Source organism: Tetrao urogallus (assembly GCF_951394365.1).
Source record: "Tetrao urogallus genome assembly, chromosome: 15".
Lineage (NCBI taxonomy): Eukaryota > Metazoa > Chordata > Aves > Galliformes > Phasianidae > Tetrao > Tetrao urogallus.
Window position 1 is genome coordinate 1,704,723 of NC_136828.1, and position 13,540 is coordinate 1,718,262.

Genomic DNA, 13,540 nt, shown 5'->3' on the forward strand with positions numbered 1-13,540 from the left:
AAAGAACAGCTTTAGGAATCTTCACTGGTTTGAACCTGCCAACAAAACTCAGCACTCCGTGCCCCTTGGATTCCACTCACCTTCTTTAGCAACCGAGGAGCATCCACATTCAGCTTGCAGCTCCGTTCAATGACGTGGATTGCTCCATCGTCGCTTTTGGATTCATGCAGGATTTCACTTCCTAGGAAGACTGGGATCTCTGGACATGTAGGAAAGCGCTTTTCGTATGCCTGGAAGTGAAAAATAGAGCTGAAGTTTTTTTATATACATTTCTGCTTCTGGCCAGATCAACTAACTGGCTGTGAATTACACAGGTAAAGAGAAGTTGTAGATGCCCCATCCCTGGTGGTGTTCAAGGCCAGACTGGATGGGGCCCTGGGCTGCCTATCTAGCACCTGATCGAATGGTTGGCAACCCTGTCCACAGCAGGGAGGTTGGAACAAGAAGATCATCAAGATTTCTTCCAACCCAAGCTATTCTACGGTTCTACTTGTTTCCCTTAGAGTAAGAGCCCAACACATGGATGCCTTTCTTCTCTGCTAACAGGGGAGCCAATGAAGGGGGTGAAGTCAAATCCAAATACGTATGAACACCACTGGCATCCACTCGTGCCAGTCACGCAGCTCATCACGTCTTCACATCTCTTTTCTTTCCCACGCAAAGCAGAAACAAAACCACGTTGTTAACGAGTAGTGGGAAGAGAATCAAACCCTGAGCATCAGCAACAGAATCTTCAGCTATCACAGAAGGCCAGCTATGCTGTTTTCTGCTAGCTATGGACTTGACCCAGAGACGACAACATTCCAGTCAGACATATTGCCTGTACATAGAAACTGTTTTGAAATATTTAATACTCCTTTGTCCCAAAATTGTGATCAACTGTTGACACTAAAAACGTGTCAAACTGCTATGGATGCTGCAGACTATCAAGGGTAAGACCAGCAATTGCTGGCTACTCAGTTGACCATGATCCACCCGCTTCCAAAATAATTCAGTTCTAGTTCTGAAACCTTCACTTTAATTTACTCCCCTCCTTCCAAAAAATCTTTCCTCCAAAGGTTCTTTATCAGCTCTTGGAAAGAAAAAAAAAAAAGAAAAAAGAAAAAAGAAAGAATTCAGTCTCCATGGCACCTGCAGCAACTGAAGTTAACATGCACATTACCTACTGTTGCCCATTTTTCCCTACTTGTCAATCTCTCCTTACATCTCCAGATCTTTGCTGGATGGAACATTTTCCTTTCATTCCAGAGAAAGCACCTTGCACGTTGGGCTGCTATTGCAAACATAACTGAAGCAACATGAGCAGATGCTGCATAAGAAGCCCAGGATTCAGCTACAGCTGTGACTGCAGGGTAACCCGTGCTCCCTTTCCATTACACTCTCATGGACAGCTGCACCAATTTGGTCACAAGACATTCCTGCTATGATGCCACAGAGAGTCCCTACCATCTGCAAAATGCTGCTGTCTCCCCATCTTCTCTCAGAATTGTTAATGTGATGATCATTGAGAACAGCCCAGCTCTGCTGAGGGCTGGCTGCATTCTCCTCCCACAGCGGTTTGATGGGTTGGATGGCCCAGTGTGCATTTGTGTACCCTGGTGCTGGGGAAAAATACCTGCTCTTAAAATAGCTCAGGCACTTAAGGACACATTTCCTATCTCCTGACCCTAGACCTCAGAACAGAAGTTGTTTCAGATGGCCATATCGTGAGGAAAGGGAAAGCAGATTATTAGCTGGAGTCCCAGCTGTAAGCAAAGCCTTTAACACTCCTCCCACAAGTCACTAAGCAATGCTCTGCTGTATTTGTTGGAGGGCTGTTGCTGTACCTATGAGACCTCCACTTCAGCATTTCCCTTCTAATCTCAAGGAAAAATTAAACTATTTTAGATGAACATAAAGCTTCCCATAGCGAGTGACTGTTTGCAACACCAATCTGCGTGGCTCCACGTACTGAATGCAAACCCACTGCTTTAAGCAGCTGAACTCGTTATAATGATAAGCCATTCTGTGAAGTCAGACCCTACCAAAGGATGCTATTTGAATGGGTCACTCCTTACATGCCCTTAACACACTTACTAGAAGCATAAGTGAACATCCCACCCTAAAAGGATGTTCAGTGAACAAGGATTAACCATAAGAAAAAGGTTGAATCAACCCCGTCTCTTCCCCTAGGCCAGCACTAAGACTGGGTTTTTTCCTCATTTCCCACAAACTGAAGAAGTACAAAGCAGGCAGACTGAAAAGCTCAAGTATAGCAAAGATGGCCTCTATTCCTCTTTCTTTCAGGGCTGCAGCTGTACCATGAGCACTCACGAGGGGGTCTGCAGAGAAACAAGAGCTGTTCTTGCACTAGATGGTGAACAATCAAAGCACAGCTGTCACCCAAAAGCCCCACCTCAGTAGTTGCACCTGGAATACAGACCTGTGAGTGCTTCATTGCAACTGAGAGACCACCATGGCAAATCTGGAGCTCCACACAACTCCACCAAACCCAGGTACCTCTGGTTCTGTTTGAAGATGAGGCCCCAGGACCTCAACACACAGCTGTTCCTCCCTCCACTGAGTATGTGCTTGACCCAGTTGGAGACAAGCTTCCTAATGCACCATCATTAAATCTTGCAAAACCAAGATCAGGTCACCTATTAACAGCGTAGTCAGCCTCGGTTTTGGAAGCAGATGCACACATCCATGCACAGCCGTGGTGATACAACCAAGACAACAGCCCAAACCCATCACCTGCAGAGGTGGAACACTTCCATATTTGAGAAAAAATCCCTTTCACACACTGATATTGAGTCTTTTGCTGATCTTCTCTGCGCAGCAACAACTCTAAAAATACAGCAGCCCAAAGATGCCCAAGATCACATGAAGGACAGCTGAAGCACCACGATTCACCCACAATGAAGTTACACTGTCAACATGCTGAATCTTTCACCACTGCAGAGAGTGAGCTATCAGGAGCCCTCCCTCACAAGCACCCAGCATCCTCTTATCAAGATCAGCATCTACAGAACGGCACATTTCTGCTCCAGCAGAGAAACTGAGGAAAATCAGGACACAACCATCTCCTTTTTTTCCCCATCCAGCACCAGAACTGATCGTAATTTTCTCCTCCTCCTCCATGATTTTGTGGAGTGCAAGATGAACAGCAATACCCCAGTCAAATGAAAGGCACAGGGATTTATTATTAGCTTGTTTTAATACTTCAGCTGCATGTGCTCTCAACTCCGTGCTGCAGCAACTCTGCTCTGACAAGTATACAGAAACTACAACTTGTCTCCCTTCTCTGCTGCAGGAATTGTGCCACTACTTTTCCCTAAATGCATATTCACTACACCTTAAGACAAACGCTGTGATGGCCAAAGCACTGAATGCTGTATTAAAGAAAGAAAAAAAAGGCTCAGTGAACTGCTCCCTCCCCTAAATCCTACAGGGATTAGCACTAGCTTGCACTTTGCACACCTCCTGCAAATCCTCCCACCCAACCAAGCCAGCACGTCACCCTGAATCCTGGCTTGGGCTCCTTTTTCCAGCATCATCAGACTCTGCTATTGACTTCACACCAGCTTGGACTAGAAGAAAATCCCCCAGCACAGCTGCAGGGGCTGTCCAACAGACCTGAGCACCGTGCACACATGGTGAACCAAGCAAACTCTCTCAACATCTCAGTTTACAAGAATTCTTTTCTTTACAGTTCAGATTTATGTCCCCTCTTCACTCCCAAACAACCACTGCACAAGTGATGGCGGCTCAGGCCCTACTGAGTCCTACTCTAAACCAAGAGGTTTTGTCTCTGTTTTCCTGCAGAACCACTGCCACAAAAACAGTGCCATGCTGTCCTTTGGTGGTGGACTGTATGCCATCCTTTCACAAACATACAGCTGTCATTTAAACCTTTGTAGTCATCTCCATCAGACTGAAGTCACGCATCCTGATTTGCTCGTGAGGAACACCTCTCCTATGGGACAGGCTGAGAGCTGGGGATGTGCAGCATGGAGAAGAGAAGGCTCTGGAGAGAGCTGATCATGGCCCTTCAGTATATAAAGGGGGGCTTTAAGAAAGAAGGGGACACAGTCTTTAGCAGGGTCTGCTGTGACAGGACAAGGGGAAATGGTTTCATACTAAGGGAAGGGAGATTTAGGTTGGATCTAAGGAAGAAGTTTGTTACAATACAGGTGGAGATGGGTGCCTCGTTCCTGGAGATACCCAAGGTCAGACTGGATGGGCTCTGAGCACTGATGGAGCTGTGGGTATCCCTGTTCACCCAGGGGAACTGGACTAGATGGCCTTTAAGAGTCCCTTTCAACTCAAGCAACCCTATGATCTTTTATAACAGCTACTCCTGTTTCTCCTCTGCAGGTTTCAACAACTTCTCCAGCAAGCGACTTTGAAGTCAATTACACAACAGAGGCCTTAGGAATCACAAACAACGGGGAAGTCCAAGCACTGAATTACAGCTTGAAACAAAACGCCGCCAAACTAAGGATGAAGTGACAAAAAAATGCATCTGTGTTCAGATGAACGGGGAAACAGGAGACACGATATCACGTTTTGATATAAACATGTCAAGATCATCAGCCTTTTGGAAAGGGATGCAAGAGCAAGATAGGACCCCTCACCACTTTTACATAGGAAGTGGAGGAGTTCATTCTACCTTTTCAGTAGCTCGAATGAGATATAGTTATCTCCAGATTCAAGTATTTTCAGGTTTGGCCTTCCAGGAAAAAGTAATCATTTCATCCAGGAAAGCCTCCTACTGCTTAGCCCAAATGCAGAAAAGGAAAACAAAGGTTCTGCACACACATTCACCAGGCAACAACCCATCTGCTTCTTAATCACCACAACCTGCAGAGAAACATAACAACCTTTTGGACCTGAGGGAAGCCAGTTTTGATTTGCCAGAAGTCCACTGGACAACAGTTACCCAGGCTGGGAACGTGGATCAGAGCTCTGCCTCCCTGGACTGCAGTCAATCATTTGTCTCATTCCTTCAGATCTGGGTGAATGAAACAATTCAGGGAGCACCAGCTGCCCATTACAACACAGGCACAGCCGAGTGACATGGCACCAAAAGCAGGACATGCACTGCAGCTGCACAGAGCTAACTTGGGAAACTACCACTGTGCCCAATTTCCTGTCTGAGAAGAAATGTTATCCCATTCAAGCTGCCTGGATACAGTATTCCCTTCTGCTTATCACAGAGTCAAATAATGGCTTGGGTTGGAAGTGACCTCCAGAATCATGAATCTCCAACCCCCTGCCACAGGCAGGGCCACCAACCTCCACATTTCACACCAGCCCAGGCTGCCCAGGGCCCCATCCAACCTGGCCTTGAACACCTCCACGGATGGACGGGGCATCACAGCCTCTCTGGGCAGCTGTTCCAGCACCTCACCACTCTCACAGTAAAGAACTTCCCCTGACATCCAACCTCAATCTGCCCTCCTTCAACTTCAAACCATCTTCCCTTGTTCTGTTATTATCTACCCCGTAAAGAGTTGAATGGTTGGTGATGGAGCACTTCAAGTCACAAACAACACAATGCTTTGGTCTTTGCAGCAGCCACAGAAGCAATGCTTTATACAGGAATGATTGCTACATGGCTGGGCAGGTTTGCCATTGCCTATTGCAGAAAGATGCCAGATGCACAGGACTAGGAGGCAAGGAAGCAGACATCTCTAGTGACTAACACCTTATAGAGCAAAACACAGCAACCAAGCGTTACATCACATGCAGGCTGCTCAGCGAACCAGCCCCAAATCAAAAAGGCTGGCTCACAAAGTAATGCTTAGTTGGCACGACAATCTGTTGTAGCCAGAAGCAGCTGTAAGAATTGTGGATGATTTAAGTAAACTCAGGGTCAAATCTGAACAGGCCACTGTGCTTAGGATTTTAAAATCCACACTGTTTGAGATTTAACCTTTAATGATGGTTCTAAGCTGTCTCACCAATTTTATTCCCTGCTCAAGAGTTTATTGTTTAATTTCTAAACTTATATATTCAGCAGAAGAGAAAAAAAAGTCTTCTAGACATGACTAGAATACAAGCTGAACTTCCAGCTATCTTGTGTCTCCTTGCACCACGCTGCAATGCCACTTAGTTCAGAGCTCATCCGTTCCAGCCCCAGACTGCACTCCTCAAATGAAGCTTGAGAAATGAATCCTTCTCCAAGGCAACAAGATCCTATGTTGCACCAGGAGCAGGTGACCAAAGAAAACATGGACAACCCTCAAATGATCCAGTTCCTCTCCAAATCCACACGTGATGCTGGAATCATCCATTCCTAAAACACTCTTGCCAAGCTAATGGAGTCCTAGCACTGGCAATGCAAGTCTGTCAAAGGGAGCTTCCAATAATTGAAGGGAGTGTATAAACAGGAGGGGGAACGGCTGTTTATGAGGGTGGGTTGTGATAGGACAAGGGAGAATGGTTTTAAACTGAGACAGGGGAGGTTTAGGTTGGATATTAGGAGGAAGTTTTTCCCCCAGAGGGTGGTGAGGCACTGGAACAGGTTGCCCAAGGAGGCTGTGGATGCCCCAGCCCTGCAGGCATTCAAGGCCAGGCTGGATGTGGCTCTGGGCAGCCTGGGCTGCTGGTTGGCGACCTGCACACAGCAGGGGGTTGGAATTGGATGAGCACTGTGCTCCTTTGCAACCCAGGCCATTCTATATGATTCTATGACTGGTACGATGCCCACTGCGCACACAAAGCAGACCAGGGCACATGGCTACCGCCAGCATCTTGTCTCCAGAAATCCAAATAAACAGTTCTATCCACTTCCAGCAGCTGTGGTAAACATCATCTGCTTGCCCATGGGGAAGCATCCCACACCATAATCTCTAGAGAAATGTCAGCTCTACGCTCAGCCTGACTATTGCTCACTCTCAGCCTGCTTAATAACTTGAGGAGGTGGTGGCAGGGCACAGGGGCTGAACAACTGCATACAGCTGTGAAGAATTATCCCAGCTGACACAGGAATCATTACTTTCAGAATTCTGTTGCCAAAAGCTTCTCAGCAGTAAGATGATGGGATATTTATAGTGCATCTTGACAGCATGGTTTCAAGCCATCAAGTCACACCAAAGCATCACGTCTTGAGTCAACGCTAGATCCTCTGTAAGCACATGCAAAGTTAACCCAATGCCTTCTGACAGTTACAACAAGCCCTCCTTCAAAGCATGGCAAGAAAAGAGGCAAGAGAAGCTGCCTTCCTCTAAAATACCAGCATGGACAGTGGTTGGACACAGACCACCTGGATCCAAAGATGATTTGCCTGCACTCAGTAAGCACGTTCTGTATACCTAACAATCCTGCTGCAGGGAGTTCATTCGCTTTTGTAGGGAAGCATCCATTTCTCAGCTTGTGCTTGGATGCCTACTGGGACATTACATGTCACACATTACCGGGACTGAGCATCAAAGAGAAGCTATTTTAAAACATTTTCCTCCTTTCACCTCGATTCTTCCCCAATCTCTAGGGCACTGCCAGTCAGAAATCCTATTTCCAACACCATCTGAAATCTGTGTCGTTATCCACATCAGCTGCTCCAGAGGAGCCTTCGAGCACTGGCCACGCAAGCTGCAAAGCTCTATCACCCCTCACTTGTGGCTGTCCAAGGACACAGTGGGCAGCAGGCACTGCTCCTCCTCTTTGGAACTCCACTGGTGCTGCCCTTACAGCTCTCCTCCAATCTTTTCAGCCACTCTGCACAGCTGCAGCGCTGCTGTTCTGTGCTTGTGAAGCATTCCAGCTGCCAGAAGCCGCTCTGCTCTCCCTGCAGCAAGTGCTCTTCTTTTTCCAGGGCTCACACTTGAAAGCAGAGGCTGTGAACCAGCATCAAATATCTTGGTTAAGATTCTACTCTGTTTAAAGAAAAATCAGCCTGGGATGTTCCAAGATTAACGACGTCTTGAAGCTCCAGCTGGGGAGTCTGTAATTATAATTAAGTACATGGCAAGGCCCAGAAATGTATTCTATGGTGCATCTGTGCTGTAGGCATTGTAAGATACTGCACTGTAGTTGACAGCTGATCTGCACGTCTGATGCAGCACAACAGCAGCAGCCTCTCTGAGACCAGATGGGCTGTGAAGACATGCTGAACTTGTCACACCAAACACACCCTCAGAGCTAACACCGTTCTTGCTAGACATCGTTCTGCTTGTACGCTGCACTGCTTTCACACACCATTCTCTCTGTTACCAGTGTGTACTGCAAGCTGTTTGGGCCAAACCGCAGCACCTACCTGGCACAAGAAGGCTTAGATCTCTGTTACAAGGGAACCTGCACCAGTCAGTGAAATATCAAATCCTTTAAGAAACCACAGTATCAGAGAGCAGAGCATGTGCAACGTGTCAGAGTTTCATCAGCCTCTTCATAAAGCCAGCGTGCTAAATGTGACAGCAACCAGTCATTACATAAAGCTTTCTGAGGACCTAACATCTGTAATACAACACGCACTCATCATGCAAAGATATGAACAAAAATAGTTTTGAAAAGTTATGTGGAGAGAAATTCTAGCTGTTAGGGCTTCAGCAGTGTTTAGTTTCTCCTCCTACAACTAATGCTGACAGCTGAAATAGCAACAAGCTGCTTTCAATTAGACTGCGTATACAAACCTCCTGTCACTGTTAGCATGAAAGAATACCAGGCAGTGAGATAGAAAATGATGCATTTTGGTGTTAGTTGCAGTGGATGTTTGAGTCTTACACACAGCTATGGGCCAGATCCTCAACTGGCACATCTGAGAAAAACTTCAGTGGCTGCAAAGCAGCTTGGACATGCTGGACATAGCCAGTGGACAAGGCTGATCTGCTGGGTGATTATTTGGGGGTAAGAGTGAAGATCCCTGGCAGAGCCAGTGAAGATCAGCACGACTGCTTCAGCTGGGTTGGGCTAATGAGAAAGACACCCCACACAAGGACCACAAATAATTGCTTTTGATGGGATGGAGCTGTGTGCTACAGCACGAGAGTAAAGAGGGAGAAGGACTATTTTTTACTACTAATTTCAATGCCAAGTCATTTCTGAAATAAAAACTGCAACATTTGCAGCCTGAACTAAACTTGCCAGCCAGCTTGTTAGCACTCAAACCACAATGAAGAGATGCAGAAGTATATATACACCATCGTGGTTCCATTCAGTTCATCTGACCTGAAAAATAACGAACTTCAGATCAAGTAAATGCAAAGAACTCTGTATTGCCTCTACAGCTAGGAAAGAATGATAGGAGCTTGGAAGTACAGGTGGCAGATCAGGACCTCAGACAAGTTCCTATTTGCAGACCAACACAGAGGGAAGGTGACGAGCTGCCCCTAACAGATCTTTAAGGCTGGGCAGAAAGACCATTTCTCTCAGCAGAAACCATTACCTGCCATGAGCAGCAATAAGAGCTGAATATGAAGTGCATCATGAATGCGGCAAGAGGACCAAATAATTGACAGAAGTGCTGCCTTGAAGGTTGCCCTTCACACCATTATGGCTGCAATTAAAACTGCACGTGAAGTGTAGGAGACCACATAGGAGTGCACAGCTATTTCAGGCCTGTAGCATTGGAAACAAAGCAAAATTAGGGTACACTACAGAGTATTCAAATCTGGTAGATGTAAACTGCAAGTGTAACGGGTTGAATGCGCTGCTAGAATTAACAGGAAAAGAATCCCTACCATATCTGACCTAACAATTCACTGGCAACAAATAATGTGAAAAATCCAGTCTCTCTCTTAGCCTCGTTTCCTGTACAATTAGACATTATGGACTCACGTGCCCAAACCAAACTCAACACCACGTATCAGAGGACAATCCACTTGTCTGAACAGCTACGTTTAAAAGGGGAAAGGAAAAGGAAGGGAAAGACAGAATGGAAAAGGAAGAATATGACATGATAACAAAACCTGTCAAGATTCTTTTCAAGTCAGAGATGTCAGGCGCTGGATATCATTTGATGAGCTAATCTGTGATCCTTCAATGCAAGCACAGAATAGGAACAAAGCATGTGAAAAATCACTTCTGTGGATGCGGACAAGTGAGAGAAGATGATCCTTTGTTTAGGAAGAAGGAAGCACTCTTGTAGCAAAAGGAAGAGAAAAACAACTGAAACTATGCAACAAGCAGGAGATGCTTGCTAAGCCCTCAGATTCCCTTTTACTTCTCAGACGCACAGGACTAGCAAAGAGAGCAAGAAGGAGAATACAGTGTGAAGGACTCTGTGGATGTGCCAAATTTACTGCCTGCCCGTGCCAGAATGCCAGCAGCAGAAGCTTTAATAACCAGTAGAGTGTAAATCCATAGACAATTATCCAGAGATACACAATAATAAAGGTATTAACACGGGCTCTTCTGTCACGCGCAGCCCTGTGCTGTCTTGAGGATGAGCAGCACAATGTGCACAGTGCAAGCTCCAACAGGATGAATCATGTTCCTGGTGGCAGGGTTCAACAAAAGGCATGGGAAACACAATGCCTTTTAACAAGGCCAGGATGCAATGAATCATTTGGCTACAACCACCTTACTTCTCAGCTCCTCGTAACCGAAGGCAGCACATGCATCATTTACCATAGGAGGGTCCAAACATCAGAGATTCTGGGGTACTTCTAACAAACCCTCCTTACCTCACAGCACAGCCTGTACAGAGCCCCAGAAGTCTCACTCTCCCCATTACAAATGTTATCAGTGCACAGGGACCCTTAAAATAGAGAGATGTCTGGGAATTTACTCACACCATCCTTGTCTTCCTGACACCAACCTCAGCACGAGCACACCGCACCCCAAAGGTTCACAGGAAGCATTTGGGGTGGAGAGATGAAAGCAGCTGAATATAAGGTTCCCAGTACTGAGGAAGCTGCTGTCAGATTTATGTTGAGGCAGATTAACAGCAGTGCCATGTGCTGAGGAGCAAAACAGCTTCGCTGCACGCCCACACTGCCTGCAAAACTTCCAGCAATTGACAGTGAGTGCCTGACAGCTCTGCGAGATCCACGCTGCCTCCACACAAATGGGGGGCTCCATCCAAACACATCCAACGTGATAACGAAGCCTGCATCCAATCTGGCCCGTGTGGACTGCCACCAGGCTCAAGCATTGCCTTTAGAATCTTCCAAAATGTCAGTCTTTGTAATAATGCAGATCCTGCTGTGGACACGTGATCTTCACAGGAGATTACAGAGGGACTACAGGGTCTATATTCAGTTCCCTAGACTACCACACAGTCCTTTGGGTGACCTTGGAGCAAGTAACTTAATCTTTATAAGAGGACTAATAACTTTGCTAAGGTGACAGCAATTTGAGCTTGCTGAGCTCCTAAAGGACGACGTTTGCAATCCCAACCTTGAAATCCCAGGGAATTTTAAATTCTATCATGTTGAAAAACTGGGAGCAAATAAAACTAAACCACTTGAAAAATAAACCCATCAAACCCCAGCCTTTAGGCATTCTGCTAACAAGCTTACAAAGGATTTGTCTAGAGGCAGCCTGCTGTATGAGCAGCCAGTCTATTGATGGGCATCTAGTGAGGGTTATCCTACTAAGACAGACAGTGAGAGCATGGAGAAGTATGCATAGAGCCAAGTACCTCCATCACAAGCACTGGTATCTAATTCTAACACAGAATGCACTGGGAGAACAAGAAAACAAAGCTAGAAAAGTTTCACTACCACGAACATTAACCTTAGACTGGTTGCAGGCACATCTACCTCACGTTACTGGCTCAGCTGCTTACGGACACAGCAAACTTGGACAAGACTGGAAGGAGAAAAAAGGGGGAAAACTGGGGGTGGGAGCCCAGCTATCAGAAAGAAAGGCTGATAGGTCCTGATGATGAGAGAGCATCCAAGGGAATGGCACCTGCTCACAGCTGAGGAACTGCTGCTGCCTTTTAATCACACTGAGGATGAAGCAAAGAACCTCCCCCTCAATTTTAACTGTCAAATCAAAAGACTGGAGTCTGCTTTGGATAAAAGCAATTTTATGGCACTTATTTGCCTGGAATCCAGGAAAGGCAATGCTGCCAAAAGGAACACCATGCACTGTGTTGGGTTCTCCCTTCCATTCGTGGAAATGACTTTGACTGCTTTCACTCTGCAGCTTTCCACCTTCCTGCTGAGATTCCTGCAAGACCAAAGAAAACTGGCATCCTTGTTGAGCAGGGAAGAAAATACCACACTGAAAGTCTCAAACACTGAGTCTCATGGATTCCTAGGGTAGACTGAAATGCTCCATAGAGGTTACTAAGCAAAACCTTGCAAGAATCTGTATGGAAGCATCTCAGATGCACGCCCAAATGCTCAGGTGCTGCCCTCAAAATGCAAGGAGCAGAGCTCTCAGAACCCTGAAGAGCAGTGGAAAAGTCCAAAATATCACAAACACTTTTAAAGCCTCACCTCAGGAAGCTGTTGAGGTGACATGAGCTTTCTGCACCACCAGCTTCAACTACAGCTCTCAAGCTCCTTCTGGATGACACAAAACTTGGAGAGATCTCACCCAACATTTCAGTCATGGTGTGGAAAGGGAAGAACAATTTGAGAGATTTTATCCAAAGATCTCTAGTTTTTAAACCAAATCAGGAAGCTCACTGATTTAGAAAAGACTTTTTAGATATGCAAACCCTATGATCATAGAATAATAGAATGGCTTGGGTTGGGAGGGACCTCAAGGATCATGAAGCTCCATCCCCCCTGCTGCAGGCAGGGCCACCAACTTCCATATCTAATACTAGACCAGGCTGTGCAGTACCCCATCCAACCTGCCCTTGAACACCTTCAGGGATGGATGGGGCATCCACAGCCTCTCTGGGCAGCCTGACACTGATTGGGATCAGATCTAGAGAGATTCTGAACAGAATTGTATTCGGTGATAACGCAAAGGTGGTGTATAGCGACAAGCTGACTCTGTCTACAACAAAACAGTCTTTTCCTTCCAGTGCCTAACTTGGAATTACAAATTAGTAGTTTTTACAAGTTGTTGGTTTGTTTGTTTTTCCTACAGTGACTAATGAAATGAGTCTGTGAAAACACCAAGATGTTGACCCTTATATTGGATGGAAAACGAAGGAGAAAAGACAGTGAGAGCTAAACCTGTGCTCCTGCAGCACGCCCACAGAAGGCTGCCATAAAGATAAGCTAACCACGCTGCAGTCCCCACCTCCCACTGGCCTGAGGCTGCAGCCTGTAACAGCTGGAGGAGTAAAAGTGCTGAGCATTACTCACTGCCATGACGAGCTCAAAAGGGTATTTGTAGACTCGAACTGGGGACTGGTATTTCTGCACCATCTTCAGCACGCACCTGTAACACAAATCAAATTGGACAACTTCAGGCCCCTGATAACAAACGTTAATACATTCTAACAATGCTCACAAACAGATCGGGAAGCCTTAACTCTCTCCCACAGACAGAGATCTTAGGTGTGCTTGCTGCCCGGCCTCACTTTGTAAGTCACTGAGGGAAGAAAGGCAGGTAGGTGTGTGCAGCCCCAGCCCAGCACACATGCAGCACACAGCAGAGTCCTCTGCTGCTTCCCAACACTACTTCAACCAAAACTCACAATAAT

General features: G+C 46.2%; 1 protein-coding gene across 1 annotated transcript in view; it reads right to left on the reverse strand.

The window, feature by feature from the left end:
* The window catches only part of SEC14L5 (SEC14 like lipid binding 5), a gene marked incomplete at both ends in the record, with an annotated part of 29,865 nt that extends 16,603 nt beyond the window's left edge, over positions 1-13,262 (reverse strand). Inside the window, 2 exons of the mRNA XM_079542689.1 lie at positions 81-230; positions 13,200-13,262. Coding sequence (XP_079398815.1) covers positions 81-230; positions 13,200-13,262 — 213 coding nt within the window. The remainder of the gene's footprint in view (positions 1-80; positions 231-13,199) is intronic.
* Between the last annotated feature and the right edge of the window lie 278 nt (positions 13,263-13,540).